The following is a 23,779-nucleotide window of genomic DNA, read 5'->3' on the forward strand; positions in this document are numbered from 1 at the left end:
TTCAATTGGGTGTGAACTGTTTTCCTTTTCAAGCTTGTGCAGGAGTGTTGGCAGCCCTCTTGTCAATCACAGTATAATGCTGTAGAAGTTAATAAAACATTTGCAGATTATTTTACCTTCAGGAAATTGATATTTTAAAAAATCAGAAAAGAAAAAATTAGAAGCAGCAAAGCAATAAGTACACTGATGGCATGTGTATACGTGAGCTACCAGTATATGTTTATTTTACTGTTCTCTATTTTGGTTTGTATTTTTTCTACCGCATTGAGTACTGTGCAACCTGCTGTGGGAAAAAAGGAGTATTGAGTGAAATTGGAGAAGTGCATGGCGGTTTTTTTTTACATTTTTTTCCCTTTCCTAACTAGTTATCCCAAATTGAACCTAAAACATTTGGCTTATTGCATCTCAACTTTTTTGATTAAGCAATGAATATCTTTTTGATTTGTTCACTTGGTTTGATCACTGTTAAGAAAGATGAGCCCATAGACTCAGTCTGTGTGCTCCAGTGCCTCTTTGGTGCAAAACGAAGCTACTACTAGAAAAATGGCATCCACTTTTCCTGCTGACAGGCAATTGCCATTTGTCATGACCAAAGGGTGCAACAGGGAGTAGAACACTTTGTTAAACCTTACTTTATTTTTATTATTTGGATACTGAAGAAAGTCATTTTTTATTTCATTCTACTCTGATTTCCTTAATAAGAATATATAGAAATCTGAAAGGATGTATCATGTTTTGAGACAGTAGATTTAATAAGATCTAGATGCTTTTCAAAGCAAGTAGTCTCAGTACAATTTTTTTCTATTAGAAATATTTTCTACCCAAAGATCATAAAAAGATTAACCAGAAAAGTTACTTGAAAAAAATTATAGCGGTAAAGATTTAGTGTTTTTTTTTTTTTTAATGGGTTAAAAGAGGTATTTGTATAAGAATGGAGATAGTATACTTTCAGAAAATATCCTTCCTATAAAACATGGAGATTCTGTTTTGTATTTTAATGTTATCGCATATTTAATTGCTAAATTATCAGTGTTTCTGAAATTCATCATTCTGAAAGAATAATTTTTTAATTGAGTTTTAACTATAAATGTAATATGAATACTTTTTTTTGTTGTAAGAAGTTTAAAAATCCAAAGTCTGTTATAACTCTTTTCCCAGCATTCTCTTTCTCCAACCTAATTCACATGCCTTGAATCTATCTTTATTAGAAGAGTATATATTTTGAACTTTGATTATTTGACATTTCTATAGGTGTATCTGTCAGAGAACAAGAAAAAAAATGATGAATGAGTCATACAGAAAAGTAGTATGGAGATGGTTCAAGACACATAGCATATAATTCAAGTATTAATAAATAAAACAGGAATGATCTGATTTTATAAAATTCTTCACATATGGTTTCCTGCTCCAGAGATAAGACTTTGTAACACTTCTTCCATTGGCTCATAAATATCCCATCTCCAGTATTTCAGTGTCTTAGTAACCATTATTCTCTATTATTACTGGGTACAAATAGGAGGAGTAAGTTTAAAGAAGGAAGAGGGTTGAAAAGCATATTTTAATAAACTTTACTATTCTTTAGTATGTATTTAATATTTATTCATTTGTCATAGCTATTCTATGAATTAGTTACTAATATCATTGCCATTGCTAATATCACTGCCAAAGGAGAAACCGAGGCAGAGAATTTAAGTTACCTATCTAAGAACATACAGCTTCAAAGTGGTAGAACCAAGAATCAGATTTAACTACTAGGTCCTGAGCCCTTTAATTACTTTATTAGGCTGCCTTTCTAGACAAGATCCTTTCCTGGACTTTGCTGGGCTAGAATCACAGGACCTTCATGGTTCCAGCAGCTTAGTAACTAAGGATTTGGTCCGGAGAATGGAAGGCATTCTATAAAGAATTTTGGCCTTATACCACAGTTGAGGGCCTAAATGTCAAGAAAAGATCATCATAGATTGAAGGAGCTCTGCTGAACATCAAAGAGACTGTCAGTGAAATCATCCTGAAGCACTGAGCAGAGGGTAGGAGCTGACATTAGATCAGAGAACTTTGGTGAAGACCTCAGCCTGAACATCACTGGTAGTAAGTGGGTAGAAAAGTTAGTATTTGTGGGAAGGTCTGCAAAACCTGTCAGGACTGTGAAGTGGGAGCTGATGTAAAGGTCTGCAGGGCTGCTGCATCTGAAAAAACCAAGCACCTGAGCCCTGTTACTTCTTGAGGAAAACTGGCCTTCACTTTACTTATCTGCTTCAAATATGAGGTGCTGTCATGAAACTGTACAGACCAGGATATTGTGGGAAGTGTGGTTTCCAGCCTTAGACTGCATAAACAAGGAGGTGGTAGTGTTGGTGGTGTGTCTGCCAAATTGACCACAGACGATCTAGCATAATAACCTACTGCAGCTTAATGTAGTGATACTTCGCATGTGGTACGTGCCATAAAAAGTAACACTTCCAGACTCCTTCCCCCACCCCACTCCTTACTCCCTTTTCTTTCCACCTTTAAATGTAAAATGACCATACTTCATATATTGTTTTCCCTTTGATTCTTACATTACATAAGACAATGTAATATCTTTCAACTATGACTTTTTATTATAGTACTTTTTTTTTTTTTACTAATTTCAAATAGTTTCTTTTTCTTTCTTCTACCTTTCAAGTTTGTGTCTCTGTCATTGAGCCAGAACAACTTGTAATACTGTTGACCTTGTGGGTTGCTGTTTTACTGATAAGTGATACATTTACTTTCAGTCCTTTGGACTGCAAGAAGATCCAACCAGTCCATCCTAAAGGAGATCAGTCCTGGGTGTTCATTGGAAGGACTGATGTTGAAGCTGAAATTCCAGTACTTTGGCCACCTAATGCGAAAAGCTGACTCATTTGAAAAGACCTTGATGCTGGGAAAGATTGAGGGCAGGAGGAGAAGGGGATGACAGAGGATGAGATGGTTGGATGGCATTACTGACTCAATGGACATGAGTTTGGGTCAGCTCTGGGAGTTGGTGATGGACAGGGAGGCCTGGCGTGTTGCGGTTCATGGGGTTGCAAAGAGTCAGACACTACTGAGTGACTGAACTGAACTGATCAGACAGACTGTTTTACGATTTAATAATATTCTAGTTTTAACACTTAAGTGCTTTCTCACACCTTTAGAGATCCCAGTAATTCTGTAGTTATTTTATCTTCTTTGATTTTGCTTATTTTCAGCTTTATCTCACATCATGTAGAAGGTAGATAGTGACTTGTAATGCATACAACACAATTCTCAGCCTCAGTGGTTTGATCTTTAATTAATTTTGTCCTCTTAGGTAAGCTTTCAGAGTGCAGTAAAGATGAACTTTTGTTTGTAGTGTATAAGAACATGAATTGAAGTTACGTTTTCTTCACAGTTGTCAAAATTGTAGGGAATTACCTTTTACGTGAGTGCTTTGGTCGTATTTATTCCTGAGTTGAATAGTTCTTTATATTAAGCAGTAAAAATTGGCTACATGGATATCTCAGTCTTTCCATGTTTTGTGGTCTTTGTGACTCATTGTCCTACTCTTGAACCATGATCAGATTAATTTTTTCAACATATATCCATTGAGCAACTAATGAGGTAAGGCACTAGGCAATAGATGTTGAGTAGAACACTAAAATGAAGACATGGTCTGTGTCCTCAAAGAAGTTTACTGATAGAAAGTTGACTCTCAAATAATGTAATATTTTATAGATTAGAAGGTAAAGTGTCCATATGAGAGGGACATTAAATTACACTAGCAGATAACATGCTAACTGAAATGGAAGAGGAAAGACAGAAGATTGAGATAAGCAACAAAGACGACAACTTGACTATTATTGCTGTCAATAGTAGGAAAGTATTCTCCTGAGAAAGTCCTTACTTTCCACTGCTGAAAACCTTGGTATTAAAGAAGATGAAATTTTTAAAGTAACAGCAAGCTGAACACGTGTAAAAGCTTTGGATACTTTAGCATAAAATTTAGTGTATAAATTTTGAACCACATACAGTTATCATTTAACACCTGTGTCTTATCTTTCTTACATGTTTTTATGAGCATCTTGATGGCTGGCAACAGCTCTTTGCATTAGTAACTGTAAAATTTTAAATAAGTTAATTGGATCAAATCTTAATAGCTAATGTTAGTACAGATTTACTTATCAATTAAAATTATTGATGATTAATGAGTTAAAGCACCTTCAGCAAAAAGCCTCTTAATATTTCAGTTATTTAATTTTTTCATATAAATAGATGTGAACATTTTTTTAGGATAGCTCATTTCTCTTTAAATTATTCCTGTGTTAAGGAAATTTTGATCATTAGTGTATTGATTGAAGAGGTGTTTTTTTTTTTGAACTTAAATAACTTTCTTATATTTATTTAGTTGAAAATATCTTATATATAGATATGACTTCTAATTATGCTTGAGAAAATAATGAACCATTGTAACTGTAATGGTATTTTCCTCTCTAGGACAATTTCTTTGTAGCATTATTCCCTTTAAAAGATAAATGGTAGAAAATCAAATTCTTGAGTGTTTTAGATAGCCTCGAAACCTATAAGATAGCATGGTACGTGGTGGAAAGTTCCTGGACTAGCACATGGTAGATTAGAATTTTAGTCCATACTCTGCCAGTAACCCTTTGTGTGACCTTGAATAAGTAATTTACTTATCTTGTTTGCGCTCAGTATCCTCATTTATAAAGTAGATGATCTGCAATCTTTTCTAGAACCAAAGGTCTCTTTCTAAATTTCGGAATTGTATTTATTTTCTATCCCTAAGACTGTTTAGGAGGGTTAAAATATACACATTGACATTCAAATAATCTGGAAATTTTGGTAATATTTTGTAATTATATTTTAGAGTTTTTAGTTTTGTTTTCTTTTTAAAGATCACATTTGTTGGTAACCTTTATCTTTTCCCTTTCTGGATTATACCTTTGTTATAATCATTGTCTCCTTCTGAAAAAATTGTGTGAATGATTCCAAGAAAGTGGGTCAGCAGATGTGTAGGATAACTTACTTTCATGATTTTATTTAAAAGAAATTTTTAAGTTCTCCTTTTGTTTCGTTTCCAAGGTAACATTTGATTGTTTTACTTAGCCAGGTTTATATTGACTTCTTCATGATAGTAACTTTCCAGAGATAAAATATGAAGAACAACAGAATAACTCTCTAAACACTTTATGAACTTTTAAACATTGACACACTTTTTGCCCTATTACTGGTCTAAGGCTGGGTAGGCAAGAGTGAGGTGGGTGCCGAAGGAAAGAATACAGTCAGATTATGTCACTAATTAAATTTTGAGAATTCTTATTCAGTTTATTTTTAAAGAAAGGAATGAATAGTTTAAAAATAAGCTATTTGCCTTTCATTGTATTTGTAATTTATCTCTAAATCTAAGACTGTCTGCTCACAACCTTCAGCTACCTTATAAAATATTTCTGATACACTGTCTTACATATAGTCACATATGTCGTATAATTTCTTAAATATTTTCTCTGAGACCTCTCTCCTCCAGTTCTAATGTGAATTTTTTTTTTTTAATGTTACCCTTGAACTCTGTTTCATCATCATCCTGGGAATTCCTTTTAACCTTTGAAAGATGGTATTTCCTGTTGCTTGCATTTCAGTTTCTTTTTTTTTTTTCACTTAGTCCCTTATCTTGTTGGGGCAACTCTTTCAATGACTTATTAAGTAAAGATTAATAAGAGATAAGTTTTTTGAGATCTTGTATGTCTAAAAAATAAGTTTTATAATTTCATTACTTATTTGGCTGTGTATAAAATACCACATATTTTTTTAAGTATTACTTGACTGGCTCCTGGCTCCCAGTATTGCTTTCTGCATTTCTTTTTTTCCTTCTCTTGAAACTCTTAAGATTTTCTCTTTCTCATTTAGGATGACCATGTACTTTCATTGTTTCTTTTAATAGCAAATTTCCTTAAAAAACAGCAAGTATTCTTATTTCATGATTACAAAAACTTCTTTTACATCCTTATGAATATTATAATTTTTATTTATTTTTTCTGTGTTCTGCATTTGGTTTCCTTATTTCTATTCATGTTCATCTTTTTCATGTTGAAGCTTTCAGATGCTTAGGAATCTTTGGAGTCATCCACTCATATTTTGTTTTAAAAAAGGTAATTAAGTTCCTATAGGGCTGGTTCGGAGAAGGCAATGCCACCCCACTCCAGTACTCTTGCCTGGAAAATCCCATGGACAGAGGAGCCTGGTAGGCTGCAGGCCATGGGGTCACTAAGTCGGACATGACTGAGGAACTTCACTTTCACTTTTCACTTTCATGCACTGGAGAAGGAAATGGCAACCCACTCCAGTGTTCTTGCCTGGAGAATCCCAGGGACGGGGGAGCCTGGTGGGCTGCAGTCCATGGGGTCCCACAGAGTTGGATACGACTGAAGCGACTTAGCAGCAGCAGCAGCAGCAGCAGCAGGGCTGGTTAGCCCAGTGTTTCCCCCAAAGGTTGATTTTATGATCACAGAGCTTTTTCTTTGGAAACTCCCTAAATGTCAGTATCTATAGGTTTTTTCCACATTAATTCAGTAGAAGTAGTCTCTCTTCTCCTAAATGATAGGTATAATTTTGACTGTCAGGATCCTGGACAGGTGAGGAGAAAGGGGCTAAGGCTCTCATGGTTTAGAAAGTAGAATGCATTAATGCTTCCTGGTTTCTGTTTGTTACCTCATTGCTTCCTTCTCTGTGCCTGAAAACCCCTTGTACAGAGTCTCTCTGGTTCTTTTTCTCCAGAGAATATACCTCCTGTGTCCTATGGGAGAGGGGTAGTCTCTTAACTGCATAGAAAGGAAATGATATCCTATATCTTCATGTTACTGAAGTTTCATCCAAAGTAGCATTTTATTTCTTAATATTTTAAAAAAAATGCATTTATTTTTAATTGAAGGATAATTGCTTTACAATGTGGTGTTGGTTTCTGCCATACATCAAAGTGAATCAGCCATTATTATATGTATGTCCCCTCTCTCCTGAATTTCCCTCCTGCCTCTGACCCCATCTCCCCCCTTTAGGTTATCATAGAACCCTGGTTTGAGTTCCCTGAGTCATACAGCAAATTCCCACTGGCATCTATTTTACATATGGTAGTGTATATGTTTCCGTGCTACACTTTCCATTTGTCCCACTCTCTCTTACCTGCCCTGTGTCCACAAGTCTGTTCTCTGTGTCTGCATCTCCATTGCTGCCCTGCAAATGGGTTCGTTGGTACCATCTTTCTAGATTCCATATATATGCATTAATATTTGATATTTGTTTTTCTCTTTCTGACTTACTTCACTCTGTATAATAGGCTCTAGGTTCATCCACCTTATTAGAACTGACTCAAATGTGTTCCTTTTTATGGCTGAGTACTATTCCATTGTATGTATTCACCACAGCTTCTTTATCCATTCATCTGTTGATGGACATATAGGTTGCTTCCATGTCCTAGCTATTGTGAATGGTGCTGCAGTGAACACTGGGGTAAAGGTGTCTTTTTAAATTATGGTTTCCTCAGTAGTGTGAGTATGGTCTCAGTGCGTTTGCCCTCTGATGCCCTCTTGCAACTATGAACAAAGCTAGTGGAGGTGATGGAATTCCAGTTGAGCTATTCCAATTCCTGAAAGATGATGCTGTGAAAGTGCTGCACTCAATATGCCAGCAAATTTGGAAAACTCAGCAGTGGCCACAGGACTGGAAAAGGTCAGTTTCCATTCCAATCCCAAAGAAAGGCAATGCCAAAGAATGCTCAAACTACCGCACAATTGCACTCATCTCACATGCTAGTAAAGTAATCCTCAAAATTCTCCAAGCCAGGCTTCAGCAATATGTGAACTGTGAACTTCCTAATGTTCAAGCTGGTTTTAGAAAAAGGCAGAGGAACCAGAGATCAAATTGCCAACATCTGCTGGATCATGGAAAAAGCAAGAGAGTTCCAGAAAAACATCTATTTCTGCTTTATTAACTATGCCAAAGCCTTCGACTGTGTGGATCACAAGAAACTGTGGAAAATTCTGAAAGAGATGGGAATACCAGACCACCTGATCTGCCTCTTGAGAAATTTGTATGCAGGTCAGGAAGCAACAGTTAGAACTGGACATGGAACAACAGACTGGTTCCAAATAGGAAAAGGAGTTCGTCAAGGCTGTATATTGTCACCCTGTTTATTTAACTTATATGCAGAGTACATCATGAGAAAAGCTGGACTGGAAGAAACACAAGCTGGAATCAAGATTGCTGGGAGAAATATCAATAACCTCAGATATGCAGATGACACCACCCTTATGGCAGAAAGTGAAGAGGAACTCAAAAGCCTCTTGATGAAAGTGAAAGAGGAGAGTGAAAAAGTTGGCTTAAAGCTCAACATTCAGAAAACGGAGATCATGGCATCCGGTCCCACCAATTCATGGGAAATAGATGGGGAAACAGTGGAAACAGTGTCAGACTTTATTTTGGGGGGCTCCAAAATCACTACAGATGGTGACTGCAGCCATGAAATTAAAAGACGCTTACTCCTTGGAAGGAAAGTTATGACCAACCTAGATAGCATATTCAAAAGCAGAGACATTACTTTGCCAACAAAGGTCCGTCTAGTCAAGGCTATGGTTTTTCCTGTGGTCATGTATGGATGTGAGAGTTGGACTGTGAAGAAGGCTGAGCGCTGAAGAACTGATGCTTTTGAACTGTGGTGTTGGAGAAGACTCTTGAGAGTTCCTTGGACTGCAAGGAGATCCAACCAGTCCATTCTGAAGGAGATCAGCCCTGGGATTTCTTTGGAAGGAATGATGCTGAAGCTGAAACTCCAGTACTTTGGCCACCTCATGCGAAGAGTTGACTCATTGGAAAAGACTCTGATGCTGGGAGGGATTGGGGGCAGGAGGAGAAGGGGACGACAGAGGATGAGATGGCTGGATGGCATCACTGACTCGATGGACGTGAGTCTGAGTGAACTCCGGGAGTTGGTGATTGACAGGGAGGCCTGGTGTGCTGCGATTCATGGGGTCGCAAAGAGTCGGACACGACTGAGCAACTGATCTGATCTGATCTGATCAGTAGTGTAACTGTTGGGTGATATGGTAGTTTATTCCTAGTTTTTTAAGGAATCTCCATACTGTCTTTCATAGTGACTGTATCAATTTATGTTCCCACCAACAGTGCAAGAGAGTTCCCTTTTCTCTACACCCTCTCCAGCATTTATTGTTTGTAGATTTTTTTATGGTGGCCATTGTGATTGGTGTGAGATGATATCTTACTGTAGTTTGTCTAATAATGAGCGATGTTGAGCATCTTTTCATATGTTTATTAGCCATCTGTAGTTTCTTTGGAGAAATGTCAATTAGATCTTCTGCCCACTTTTTGATTGGGTTGTTTGTTTTTCTGGTATTGAGTTGCATGAGCGGCTTGTATATTTTGGAAATTAATCCTTTCTCAGTTGTTTCATTTGCTGTTATTTTCTCCCATTCTGGGAGTTGTCTTTTCATCTTGTTTATAGTTTGCTGTGCAAAAGCTTTTAAGTTTAATGAGGTCCCACTTGTTTGTTTTTATTTCCATTACTCTAGGAGGTGGGTCATAGGGGATCTTGCTGTGATTTATGTCATAGAGTGTTCTGCCTGTGTTTTCCTCTAAGAGTTATATACTTTCTGATCTTTCATTTAGATCTTAATCCATTTTGAGTTTATCTTTGTGTATGGTATTAGGAAGTGTTCTAATTGCATTGTTTTAAATGTAGCTGTCTGGTTTTCCCAGCACCACTGATTGAAGAGATTATCTTTTCTCCAATGTATATTCTTGCTTCCTTTGTCAAAGATAAGGTGCCCATAGGTGCATGGGTTTATCTATGGACTTTTATCTCATTCCATTGGTCTGTAGTTCTGTTTTTGTACCAGTACCATACTGTCTTGATGACTTTAGTTTTGTAGTATAGTTTGAAGTCGGGAAGGCTGATTCCTCCAGCAACATTCTTCTTTCTCAAAATTCCTTTGGCTATTTGGGGTCTTATGTGTTTCCATATGAATTGTGAAATATTTTGTTCTAATTGTGAAAAGTGCCATTGGTTATTTGATAGGGATTGCATTGAATCCAAAGATTGCATTTGGTAGTATAGTCATTTTCACAGTATTGATTCTTCCAACCCAGGAACATGGACTCTCTCTCCATCTGTTTATGTCATCTTTGATTTCCTTCGTTAGTGTCTTATAGTTTCTGTATATAAGCTCTTTTGTCTCTTAGGTAGGTTTATTCCTTGGCATTTTATTCTTTTTGTTGCAGTGATAAATGGGACTGATTCCTTAATTTCTCTTCCAGATTTTTCATTGTTAGTGTGTAGGAATGCAAGTGATTTCTGTGTATTGATTTTATATCCTGTGACTTTACTTAAAGTTCAATAATTAGCTCTAGTAATTTCCTGATTGTATCTTTTGGGTTTTCTATGTATAATATAATGTTGTCTACAAATAGAGTTTTACTTCTTCATTTCTGATCTGGATTCCTTTTATTTCTTCTCTGATTCCTTTAGCTAGGACTTCCAAAACTTTGTTGAGTAAGAATGTTGAGAGGGAGCATCCTTGTTTTGTTCCTGATCTTAGAGGAAATGCTTTAGTTTTTCACCATTGAGAATAATAGTATGTGAGTTTATGTGATTGTAATATAGTTAGGGATTTTATTTTTCAAGTGTTACTACTGTTAAATGCCCCATTTCCATCTGTAGAATGATAGCTTTCGTAAGCTCATTAAGTGTGTACATTTGATTTCCACAATGTTGTAGGCAGAATAATACCCCTATCCCCACAAAGATGTCCATGTCCTAATCCCCAGAGCATTTTTATGTGTTACCTTGGCAAAAGGGGCTTTGCAGATATGATTAAAGTTATGGATCATGAGATGGGAAGATGAAACAGTATTATATGGGCTCAATTTTTTGTTGACTATGATGGCTACTCCATTTCTTCTAAGGGGCTCTTGCCCGCAGTAGTAGTAGTCATAATGGTCATCTGAGTTAAATTCACCTAATGCAGTCCATTTTAGTTCACTGATTGCTAAAATGTCGACGTTCACTCTTGCCATCTCCTGTTTGATCACTTCTAATTTGCCTTGATTCGTGGACCTAACAGTCCAGGTTCCTGTGCAGTATTGCTCTTTACAGCATTGGACTTTACTTCCATCACTAGTCACATCTACAGCTGGATGTTGGTTTTGGTTTGGCTCTGTCCCTTCATTCCTTCTGGAGTTATTTCTCTACTGTTCTCCTATAGCATATTGGGCACCTACTAACCTGGGGAGTTCATCTTGCAGTGTCCTTTCTTTTTCCTTTTCATACTGTTCATGAAGTTCTCAAGCCAAGAGTATTGAAGTGGTTGCCATTCCCTCCTCCAGTGGACCACGTTTTGTCAGAACTCTTCACCATGACCCATCCATCTTGGGTGGCCCTACATGGCATGGCTCATAGTTTCATTGAGTTAGACAAGGCTGTGGTCCATGTGATCAGATTGGTTAGTTTTCTGTGAATGTGGTTTTCATTCTGTCTTCCCTCGATAGAGAAGGATAAGCGGCTTACGGAAGGTTCCTGATGGGAGAGACTGACTGAGGGGGAAACTGGGTCTTGTTCTGATGGGCAGGCGGGGGCCATGTTCCCTTCCTGTTGTTTGACCTGAGACCAAACTATGGTGGAGGTAATGAAGATAAAGGTGACCTCCTTCAGAAGGTCCCATGCACACGCTGCTGCACTCAGTTCCCCCATCCCTGCAGCAGACCACCGACCCATGCCTCCGCCAGAGAATCCTGGACACTTACAGGTAAGTCTTGGTCATTCTCTTGTGGGAGATCATGGCATCTGGTCCCATCATTTCCTGGCAAATAGATGGGAAAACAATGAAAACAGTGAGAGACTTTTATTTTCCTGGGCTCCACAATCACTGTGGATGGTGACTGTAGCCATGAAATTAAAAGACGCTTGCTCCTTGGAAGAAAAGTTACGACCAACCTAGACAGCATATTAAAAAGCAGAGACATTACTTTGCCAACAAAGGTCCGTCTAGTCAAATCTATGGTTTTTCCAGTAATCATGTATGAATATGAGAGATGGACTATAAAGAAAGCTGAGCGCTGAAGAATTGATGCTTTTGAACTGTGGTGTTGGAGGATAGTCTTGAGTCCCTTGGACTGCAAGGAGATTAAACCAGTCAATCCTAAAGGAAATCCTGAATATTCATTGGAAGGACTGATGCTGAAGCTGAAACTCCAATAGTTTGGCCACCTGATGCAAAGAACTGACTCATTGGAAAAGACCCTGCTACTAGGAAAGATTGAAGACAGGAGGAGAAGGGGACAAGAGAGGATGAGATGGTTGGAAGTCATCACCAACTTGATGGATGTGAGTTTGAGCAAGCTCCGGGAGTTGGTGCTGGACAGGGAAGCCTGGTGTGCTGCAGTCCATGGGGTAGTAAAGAGTTGGACACAACTGAACTGAAAGTAAGAGGGAGATGTGACTATGGATTATGAGTCAGAGATATGCGCCCTTTGTAGATGGAGGAAGGGATCCAAGGAATTCTGGCAGTCTCTAGGAGATGGAAAAGCAAGCAAAGTGATTCTCTTCCTAGAACCTCCAGAAAGGAATGCAGCCTGCCAACACCTTGATTTTAGCCCAGGAACACTTAGGGTATATCACTGTGGTTTTGATACACATTTCTTTGTTGGCCAATGACACTGTTGATATTTTAAAACAAAAAGAAATGATGCAGCCCCTTCTACCTTTCTGTTATCTGTCCTGTATTACATAGTGCAAAAATGATGTTGTAGTTGGACTCTTAAACAAAGGAAAAGTGACAGATTATAGATCTGTTGTAATTATTAATCTGTGTCATTATTGCCATCATCCCTCAATTTTAGCTCTTATGATCTAAGAAAGTAAAACCTAATGTGATAGTATGATGAAGTTCTGGAAAAGTACTCTGAGGAGTAATTAATTGAAAGAATATTCACATAGTTACTTGATTTTGCTGCCCTTGTTACTTTATGATTATTTTTTTGGTATGTTTATTAGCTTAACAGATGAATGAACAGAGACTCTTAACATAGTAAAGACCTGTTCATTTATCTTTAAATATTTAAACTTCTATTACCTGAATGCTAGGATGTTTGGAGAGTAAAACTGGAACTGATAATTAGAACTGTCTTATATGGAACATTCTGCCTTGTTATCTGGAATAATTATGGCTTTTCTGCATTGAGTAGAGATTATATGAGATAATATTTGATTTTAATTTTAAGATTCATGTGTGTGAAATAATCATGATTAAAAGTAGATTCATGTGCCCTCAGTATGTTGTGGGGTTTCTTTTCTACATTTCAAATCCAATTGCCATCTTTATCCTCACAGTTACTTAGCAGCCTGGATATCTAGGTATCATGCTTTCATTACAATTCCAGTATCTTTCCTACCTCCTTTGTTATTTTAGTAATGTGTTTGCTACTGTCCTTGATTCTTTTATCTTCTCGCCCATCTGAACTCTTTCTTTTTCCATTCCTTCCTGAGGGTCACCAGTGTCACATGTAAGTGTGTTCCTTTGAGAATTGTGTTTTCCAGTTTCGTTAGGCATTTGCTCCATACCCATCTTTAAGGTGAATGTAGTTTTACATCAACTTTGATCATTATTAAGAGTATAAATTATGACTGATATATAGGCATACTTTGAATTTTAGAACACTAGTTTTGATTAAAGTTTTGAGCAGTATGTGACTTTATTTTTATGCTTCACCTTAGTTGCCCTTTCCAAATTTATAAATAATTATACATTTAATTATTTGTTCTGAACCCAAATGGACAGAGGCTGTCCCGTTCACCACTATGTGCTGGTTACCTACTACGGTAGGTACTTGGTGGATATTTCACCAATGAGTTCTTTTCCACTGTTGCTCTGTATCAGAAGCTTAGTATACTTTGAAAGAGTCTTTTCCCTAGCCTTTTATGGTTAAGAAGGAAATTAGTTTGTTTCTGCTTGTATGTATTAATCATATTTCATTGGTGAAACTATAGAATTACGCGAAAGACAGCCTTCCCTTTAAGTATCTTGTTATTTAGACATTTTCTCTGCATTTTTTTTTTTAATGTAGAAACTTTTCACTTGCTTTTAGGCAAGGAAATTACTTTTGAAGAAAATATAAATTAGCTTACCCGTGTTCCTTTTGAAGTTACTTTAAAATTGATGTTTGTACTTTTTGGCATATTTTCTAATAGCTTTAATGTAACTTGAAAGCTTTCATATTTTCTTTTCGTTTTCTTTACACTCTGTGTCATCTAGTGACTTTTCATCTTTTATACAAGTGCCAAAGGGACTTGTAGGGACTATCTTTCCATACTCTTATACACAATGTATCATCTTCTACTCTCTTTGAAGTTGTCAGATCTTTTTTTCTGTCTCATACATTTTTATATTGTTTTATGTATCTCCTTTTTTGGAAAGATAAATGCAGTAAAATGTCAAAGTACTTTTTAGCAGCTTTGACTGAAGCCATATTTTTTTCAGAATTCACCTTTTCTTATAGATCATTATTCTAGAAATAGACTTAAACACGTTATTAATCTGTTTTCCATTTTACTTCACAAATCAGTAGTCTAAGTGGTGAGCTTCATTTGAAAGATAATCAAATATCTGAGAGTTTGCTTTCGTTTGATTTTAAAATAGTTTTACACATACACATATGTTTTACATCTGTGGTATAGTCTGTTTAACAGAGAAACTTTTAAAATCTGGAATGTGTTTTTCATACATACAATTTTTAGATGCTAGTTTAGTAGAAATAATAGAAGCATTGGATTCAGCCCTATTGAAATGACTAAAGGCAACTAGGCATTCATTGCCCAAGTCTTAATTTATTTGTTATCTTTATGCTAATCAGATCAGATCAGATCAGTCGCTCAGTCCTGTCTCTTTGAGACCCCATGAATTGCAGCACGCCAGGCCTCCCTGTCCATCACCAACTCCCGGAGTTCACTCAGACTCACGTCCATCGAGTCAGTGATGCCATCCAGCCATCTCATCCTCTGTCGTCCCCTTCTCCTCTTGCCCCCAATCCCTCCCAGCATCAGAGTCTTTTCCAATGAGTCAACTCTTCACATGAGGTGGCCAGAGTACTGGAGTTTCAGCTTCAGCATCATTCCTTCCAAAGAAATCCCAGGGCTGATCTCCTTCAGAATGGACTGGTTGGATCTCCTTGCAGTCCAAGGGACTCGCAAGAGTCTTCTCCAACACCACAGTTCAAAAGCATCAATTCTTCAGCGCTCAGCCTTCTTCACAGTCCAACTCTCACATCCATACATGACCACAGGAAAAACCATAGCCTTGACTAGACGGACCTTTGTTGGCAAAGTAATGTCTCTGCTTTTGAATATGCTATCTAGGTTGGTCATAACTTTCCTTCCAAGGAGTAAGCGTCTTTTAATTTCATGGCTGCATCACCATCTGCAGTGATTTTGGAGCCCCCAAAAATAAAGTGTTTATTTTTTCCCACTGTTTTTCCCACTGTTTCCCCATCTATTTCCCATGAAGTGATGGGACCAGATGCCATGATCTCCGTTTTCTGAATGTTGAGCTTTAAGCCAACTTTTTCACTCTCCACTTTCACTTTCATCAAGAGGCTTTTGAGTTCCTCTTCACTTTCTGCCATAAGGGTGGTGTCATCTGCATATCTGAGGTTATTGATATATCTCCCGGCAATCTTGATTCCAGCTTGTGTTTCTTCCAGTCCAGTTTTTCTCATGATGTACTCTGCATATAAGTTAAATAAACAGGGTGACAATATACAGCCTTGACGTACTCCTTTTCCTATTTGGAACCAGTCTGTTGTTCCATGTCCAGTTCTAACCGTTGCTTCCTGACCTGCATACAGATTTCTCAAGAGGCAGATCAGGTGGTCTGGTATTCCCATCTCTTTCAGAATTTTCCACAGTTTATTGTGATCCCCACAGTCAAGGGCTTTGGCATAGTCAATAAAGCAGAAATAGATGTTTTTCATTTTGATTAATTAATATAGTTCTGGGAAGAAAGGATTTTGTATGGGGGGCTTTAGATATCAGAGTTATTTTTGAGTTTATTATCAGACCCAAGGGGACCTCTGAAGTACTAAAGAGATAATAACAACTTGTGTGTCTATCATAGATCCTTAGAAGAAACCTAGGCAAAAAATTTTTTGGCGAACTAAACCATGCTTGACTCACTTGGAAGAGAGCCACGGTGGGTGTCCTTCAGTCAACTAATCTTATTCAGAAGCCACGGGCTGCTGCTGTGCTTTTGCCTTTTGGAAAGGCATCATTTTTGTTTATTTCCAGGTGTATGAAATAAAGAGAACAAGGTCTAGGCAGAGCTTCAGGATTTTCCGTATTTTGAATCTGCCATTACCTATGAGAAGGGTGTTACAGAAACATTTGTCATGTAAAATGTAGCTTTTATTTTACCTTTTTAGGCTTGTGGTTATTTTAATTTATAGTGTTAAGTGAAACAGGTCACGATATTCTTATTATTTTTCACCTGTTTTCCAAACCCAGTTAATATAAATTAGGTAAAAATAAACTCTAGTCAGTTGACAAGAAGGGAAAACACTCATTTTTGGTGATCACCATTCCATCTGTTGTATGCCTGTAGCCAACAGAAACAGATGGTGCTTTGTTCACACATTGTTTATGTATATAACGTTTTTCTTTTGAATATTTTATGAGTTTTAATATATGATTGTTTTTAATGTATTTTTTAATTGGAAAACAAATACTTATTTTTAAGGAAAAAAAAAATATGCTGTATATATATTTCATTGAAGCATTTTGAACAGCTGCAAGACAGCCCTGACATTTATTCCTCAGCATAAATCTGAAGCTGTTTTAGCCTGACAGAGGTTTTCAAGGTTTAATTGTCCTAATTAACATTGAATTTTGAATTTTGTTAATAAATAGCATTTTATCTTTTTATATATAAATTACATAGGAAGGCATTCTTCGTTTTGTCTAAACACTTGTGGCTTCTTTATTGTCATTTGTCATCAAAAAGGTGTGTCAGACTTAGAGAAATCAGTGTGCAAATGACTATGTGAAATCCATCTTAATGATATCAAAGATGTTGAGACACTGTCTTTTAGTTTTAAATTTAGTTCATTTGTGAAATGAATCATTCTAACCTTGGGAAAATAATCATACATCTGACTTAATTATAAATTAAAATAACCCAGAATTAAAATTTGTTAAGTTTATTAGTCTAAACAAGTGAAGTTATTGAAATATTTATTTATTTCAGATGGATGTGCTTTTAAAATGATGCCTATAGTTACAAGTGTTTTATTCTTTCCTAACTTAGATACATTGTCTCTAATATTATGCCACTCTTTGTGGGTGTTTTTATCACCTCCTGTTTTCAAGTAAATGTGTCAAAGACAGGTAGAGCCAGGTGATCTAAGCAGCTCAGATTGTCAGTTTTCCCTGAGCAAATAAAGTTCTTAAAAAAATTACAAAGAAAAAAATAGGAATGTGTTAAGATTTGGAATGATTTTCAGACTTCCATTTACTTTTAAGAGTGTAATAATTGAAAAGGAACCTCAATTTGGAAATAAAGTTTCAATCATTTGGAATGTCTAGATAATATATTTGTTCTAAGTTCTAAAGCACCTTCTTAAATATTTTTTTTTCCTTTTTCCGTGCACTATGTCCTCCCTTCTGCTTTATCTTGTTTCTAAAGTAGTGTCAGGCTCAATGTATACCATGAAATGACCACCTGGTTATGAATACTTATGTACATCTAAGATGGGGCAAGATCTTTGATTATTGAAACTTGTTGGATGAGGCAACCTTTTTTCTTTTCCTGTCATTTCTCCTTCTTTTTAACTCCCCTTATGTTTTTGATTCACTAGAGATACCATGTTTAACATATTTTGTCTGTTTTGTTTGTAGACTGGTGTGAATTGCAACAGTTGCTGGCACTTCATTAAAACTAGGGGGCAAAAACCCACTACTCTCAGTATTTTCTTGGTTTAGGGACTTGATATTGTGACGCATTCTGTTTGGATTAAATCCTCTTATTCTTACTTTTTGGAAATGCTAGTTTATATCATATTTGCTAAAGAAGCTTGCTCTAAATCACTTTGGTAATGGATCATGTCAGTCATTGTATGTATAGGGTACCAAATTGAGTAGAATATAGAGTCAGCTTGAGGTATTGGTCTCCACTCCTTTGGGTAGACTTGTCTCCTTTGTCTCATTTACTTTTTTCAAAATGTAAGAACTTTTCATTTAGACATAAGAGTGTTACAGTTTATTTAACTATCAAGGGAGAATAAGACATTTGCTTTCTTTTGATAGTTTTACTCATCTCTATGTGGAATTAAATTATTAATCTTGGATTTATCATGCAAGAAAAATCACTGAATTGAGAGTTGTGAGACCTGGGTTTGAAGTTCACCTTCGGTCAGTTATCAGCTGTGTGATCACAGCTGATCAAGTTACTTCCGTGACCTGCTTTCTCAGAACTCTAAGATGCTATAATTTCATGTTGCTAGTAACAACCTTGTTTTTCTGGCTAGAAATTGTTTATGTTGGTTTCTTGTATTTAGTTATTTAAAATTACTGCAGGAATACGTAAATGATTACCTTCTTGTAATATGTGCACTTAAGTTAAAATCACTTAGATAATTATAAATGTTTAGTCATTTAAAAATACTACTTTCATAAAATATAAAACAATTTATAAACGTAGAGATACGTAACTGTAGTTATGAGATAGGATCAGTGTGACATTATTTATACTTTATGATGGTAATTGCAGTATGGGTGATAGCTTACAGTGAATGACGTCGGACTTGTTATCTCCAAAGAAGATTTAGCTTCAGGACCAGGGACCAGGCTTGATCACTCAATAGCTTTTGTGTAGCAGAGTTTTATTAAAGTATAAAAAGTGAGAGAAAGTTTCTGACATAGACATCAGAAGGGGGAAGGATAGTGCCAGAAACTCACTAGTCTTATCAAGGCCTTATATACTTTTACTAGACCTGCTCCCACAACATACATCTTAAATTAACAAGATTAGAACTAACACTAGAAAGGTCTTAACAGACCCACTCCCACAATATATGTCTTAAGATAACAAGATTAGTCAGAATGTTCTTGTTAAGGAGAAACTTGGCCTTCAGCAAGATAGATTGTTATGTTGACTAAGACAAAGCTATGTAGGAAAAAAACCTTTGTCCTTTTCTCCTGCTTGAGAGCCCTGGACCCCTTTCTCTTTGAGGGCTCTGGACCCCTTCCTCCTTGAGGGCCCTGGACTCCTTACCAACCTACCTAAAGATTAGCTCTTCCATGGGTATATAAAGCTTCCAATTGATGGAATCAAACCAGAGGTTTGAAAGTTTGAAGTATTAATCAGAAATGGTAAAAATTATATATTTTTAAAAGAACTGAGAATATGAACTTGGAGCATTGACATGTATACTTTAAAAATTAATTCAGTGAGTAGATGATTCAAAAACTAGATGACTTAACAAAAGATGGGTTGAATGAAGAGAAATATAGAGATGTGTGAAGGCCGTTTGAACATTCTTTAGATGTTCAGAGAAGGCAATGGCACCCCACTCCAGTATTCTTTCCTGGAAAATCCTATGGACGGAGGAGCCTGGTAGGTTGCAGTCCATGGGATCGTGAAGAGTTAGACACGATTGAACGACTTCACTTTCACTTTTCACTTTCATGCATTGGAGAAGGAAATGGCAACCCACTCCAGTGTTTTTGCCTGGGGAATCCCAGGGACGGCCGAGCCTGGTGGGCTGCCGTCTATGGGGTCGCACAGAGTCAGACTTGACTGAAGCGACTTAGCAGTAGCAGCAGAACTAAAATAAGTAATTTGAATATTTTTCCTTTAACAGTGGTTATTAATTTTGATCACCTTATTGAAATGGCTGTATGCATAATTTTTGCAAATTGAAAATAGATTATTAGAGAAGGGAACAATAACTTACCCTTTTTGTCAGTGTTATCATTTGTATTATCTGGTGTATTCATTTGTAGTTTCAATCCAAATACTTATTTTATTTAAACAAATTTATTGAATTTCTATGTAATATGCATTATATTAAGTTTAATTGGGTCTGAAAAGATGAATATGACATAGTCCTTACCAGTTTTGGGAGAAATTGTGTAGGGGGGCAGAATTTGAAGCATAAAAGGAAGGAATGTCATAGAGGGGAAAGATGACTATACAAAGAGCTAGCCAAAAGGTTTTAATTAGGACTTGGGTAAGTGTTGTCAGTATTAAAGGCTGTTTTCAAACTTTAATGTGTATATGACTTACTTGAGGATCTTGTGAAAAGACAAATTCTAATTCAGTATGTTGTTGTGGGCATGAGATTCTTCATTTCTAACTGCCAGTGGATGCCAGTGCTTATGAACCATGATTCATATTTTGAGAAGCAAGGCATAGTACTAATTCTTCGGAATTAAAAATAGATGTATGTGTGCTCAGTCACTCAGTCATGTCTGGTGTGGACTGCATTTGAAACCTTTCCCTGGGTACAGTCTTACTTTTTCTTCCTAATTTCTTCTATAGTATAATCAAAATATACTGATTGAGAGTGTAAGTGTAAATGAATATGTTGTCTTTAAATTTACGTATTTTGAATGACTGATTATTTAACTCTTGGTCATCTGTTGTTGTTCAGTTGCTCAGGTGTGTCTGAAGACTTTGTGACCCCATGGACTGCAGCTGGCCAGGCTTCCCTGTCATTTACTGTGTCCCTGAGTTTGCTCAAACTCATACCCATTGAGTTGATGATACCATTCAACCATCTCATCCTCTGTTGCCCCCTTCTCCTCGAGAAGCAGATTAAACAGGATGTGGGTTCTAAATAACAAGTGACTTAGTACTGTGGCAAATTGAAATGACAGTAATTTAGAATTGTTTGGTCCCTATTGTAACTTGAGAATAATGTTCCTTGATCTCAGCAGTCAGACGAAGCAAGTTTTGAAAGTGGTGCCTCCTTTCTCTTCATTCTCTCTTAAGAACAGTGATCTTCACGTGAGAATTATAGATCTCCAGAGTCTGTGCTACATGGGTCGAGATTTTTAACATATGGACTGCAAATACTGTTGTACTTGTATTACTTTAAAACATACAAATGTTGTCTTTCACATGGTAAATGTGTTCTGAAATACAGGATATAAGTTTCAAGAGTTTTAAGTAAATAAGCTCAAGCCACCTGTACCATGTTTTAGTTCATTTTATTTTAACCAGGATTGGGAGACATCTGAGCCCTTTGCCTCCCTTGTTGCATAGCTGTTAAAAGTTGATTCTTGTTACTCTGACGTGTTTGTGCAGCACACACACACACACACACACACACAGAGGCATGCAGTAGATGTATTGTGAGTCCAGGGTTAGCTCTAGCAGTCATACTTGATAAGTTATGAAAGTTTAAATGTTCTTCATAAATCATCATAGTATGACATCTGTGGTGTTCATAAATCTTCAAGCTAATTTTGTAGCTTATTTTTCTTATCAGATATCTGTTATTTAAAAGTAAAGCACTGTTACTATAGGCTGTACTTAATTTGTCATGTTTTTATTTTCTGATATAAATTGTAACAAAGTGTAATAGAGCAGTACTGTATTAATTAGGAATGCTGCTAACTTTCCAAGTGCTTAACCTAAGCAGTAAAAATTTATTTTTACTGTTAATTAAATATTGGATATTTTTGTGGATTTTTCTTTCTTTCTTTCTTTCTTTTTTTAGAGAACCAGAGGACGAAAACGAAGCTTCATTCCTGAGGAAGAAAAACATGAGGTTGGAATAAGTTAAGCATATTTTGCATAGTCTAAACTTTGAGAAACTTCCTTGCTTAAAATTATTTCTGTTTTCCTCGTATCCTGATTTTATATTTTGTTTCTTCCTTGTATGACAGGAAAGAGTTCCTAGAGAGAGAAGACAGAGGCAGTCTGTGTTACAAAAGAAGCCCAAGGCTGAAGATTTACGAACTGAATGTGCAACTTGCAAGGGAACTGGAGACAATGAAAATCTTGTCAGGTAAGCTGGATGCTGAGACTTTAGGGGATTAAGGTTCCATCCTAATCATTTTCTCATCGCAGATAAAATGGGGGGAAAAATCACAGTATAGGACCTTTCTTAAAATCTTGAGTGAAAAAAGTACTTCAGAAACAAATTTCATCCAATGTGCTACACATGGTTATTCTCTGGATTTAGATATAGTTAAGAGTGATAATCTGGATTTTGAACAAGAGAATTAATTTTCCCTTGACATGAGAAGTTGACTGTGTCCTATAGATAGAGGCCACAAAAATAATTTGATCTAAACTCTTTGCGCTAAGGTTATTATGTTTTATCTCATAAAGCAATAAAATTACTGAGTTTTGTTAGCATATAAAAGTTGATAAGTTTTTTAGCAGTAATGTTGACACGAGCTTTGTTAGTACTTTATCATTTTTCAAAAAAAATGTGTTAAATGCTTCTCTCTTATGAAATAAAGAAAGGTGAAAAGATGGCCTAGTTAGACATTTTTTGTTTTCTGTTTTGTTTTCTTGTTTCTTTGTTTTGTTTTGTTACTTTTTTTTTTTTTTAAATCAGACATAATTCTAATCAGGAATCTCAGGTGATATGGCATAGTGGCTATTCCTGAGGGTCCAGAGACTGCTAATTTTAGCCATTTGCTGCCTCTCTTGCTGAGATGATGAAATTGCGCAAAGCTTTTAGTGAGATGAAGCAGTGGGTGGGTGAGAAAAAGGAGACCTTATCTAAAAAGAGGTATCCTCTTTCAAAGGACAGTGACACAAAGAATTTTTTAGTATGTTATGGGAACACTTTCTGGTTTCCTTCAAAAATTGTCTTTTGATAAACCCCTGACTAACTCATGGCATAGAAATTAAATGATTCAAAAATTATTAATGTGTATTAATACCTTTATAAGATTTTAAATATTTGCTTCCAAAATGATGTCATTTGTTTGTCATTAGAAGTATAATTTGCTTTTTTAAATTTCTTAAATTAGAGGCATGTGGTTTTAAATTTCACAACTTTATGCCGTCATTGAGGTAGAAAAAGAAAAAGTATAAATTCCAGTGAAGAAATACAGAGTGCTTCAGCAGACTTGAAAAAGTCTGTAATATTAAACAACTGTTTTTTGAAATAGTTTATGTAGAATATCATGAGAGCTTTCCTGGAGATTAAGCTTATTTAAGTTTGGGGTAAATTAGTTCTAGTATCAGAAGAGACCCATGAGTAATTCTCATCACAACATGATCTTCTGTTTTATATAAAAAAAGAAATCCCAAGCATAAGCATAACATACTGGAATGCGTAAAACAACAAATAAATAAAAGAAAAAACATAAAAGCACTCTTACATAATGAACAAAAATTCAGTCTAGAATTGAGAGTGGCATTGTGGGGCATGATCATTTTGAAGCAGTAGTTAAGAGAGCTGGTTATTCTTTTTATAACTATTAAAATCTATGTAAATATCTACCTCCTATTTATTTTCTTAAAATAGTAGGCTGATGCAGGACTTCTTGTATAGACTCTACATGTTTTTGTCAGGTTTTTATTTTAAATTATTTGGTGATACATTTGAAAAAAAAGAACCTAAGAAGTAAATACAATTTTCATCTTAAAAACCACTTTATAACAAGAGTGTCTCCAGGACATTGTTTTATAGTTGTCTTAAAAAAGAAAAAATAGGTATCACCTTTCTTTGGTTCTTGATAAACATTTTTATCTATTAGCCTTTC

General features: G+C 36.1%; 1 protein-coding gene across 11 annotated transcripts in view; it reads left to right on the forward strand.

Moving 5' to 3' along the window:
- PHF14 (PHD finger protein 14) overlaps positions 1-23,779 on the forward strand; it is a 199,081-nt gene that overhangs the window by 72,838 nt on the left and 102,464 nt on the right. For all 11 annotated transcript variants that reach the window (XR_009494172.1, XR_009494171.1, XR_234227.5 and 8 more), the window contains exons 15-16: positions 21,772-21,822; positions 21,941-22,062. Coding sequence is in view for 6 of the 11 variants with exons in the window: in XM_003585942.6 (XP_003585990.1) it covers positions 21,772-21,822; positions 21,941-22,062 (173 nt within the window). In the remaining 5 variants the exon portion in view is untranslated. The remainder of the gene's footprint in view (positions 1-21,771; positions 21,823-21,940; positions 22,063-23,779) is intronic.

The sequence above is a fragment of the Bos taurus genome, chromosome 4 (assembly GCF_002263795.3).
Source record: "Bos taurus isolate L1 Dominette 01449 registration number 42190680 breed Hereford chromosome 4, ARS-UCD2.0, whole genome shotgun sequence".
NCBI classification, from domain to species: domain Eukaryota; kingdom Metazoa; phylum Chordata; class Mammalia; order Artiodactyla; family Bovidae; genus Bos; species Bos taurus.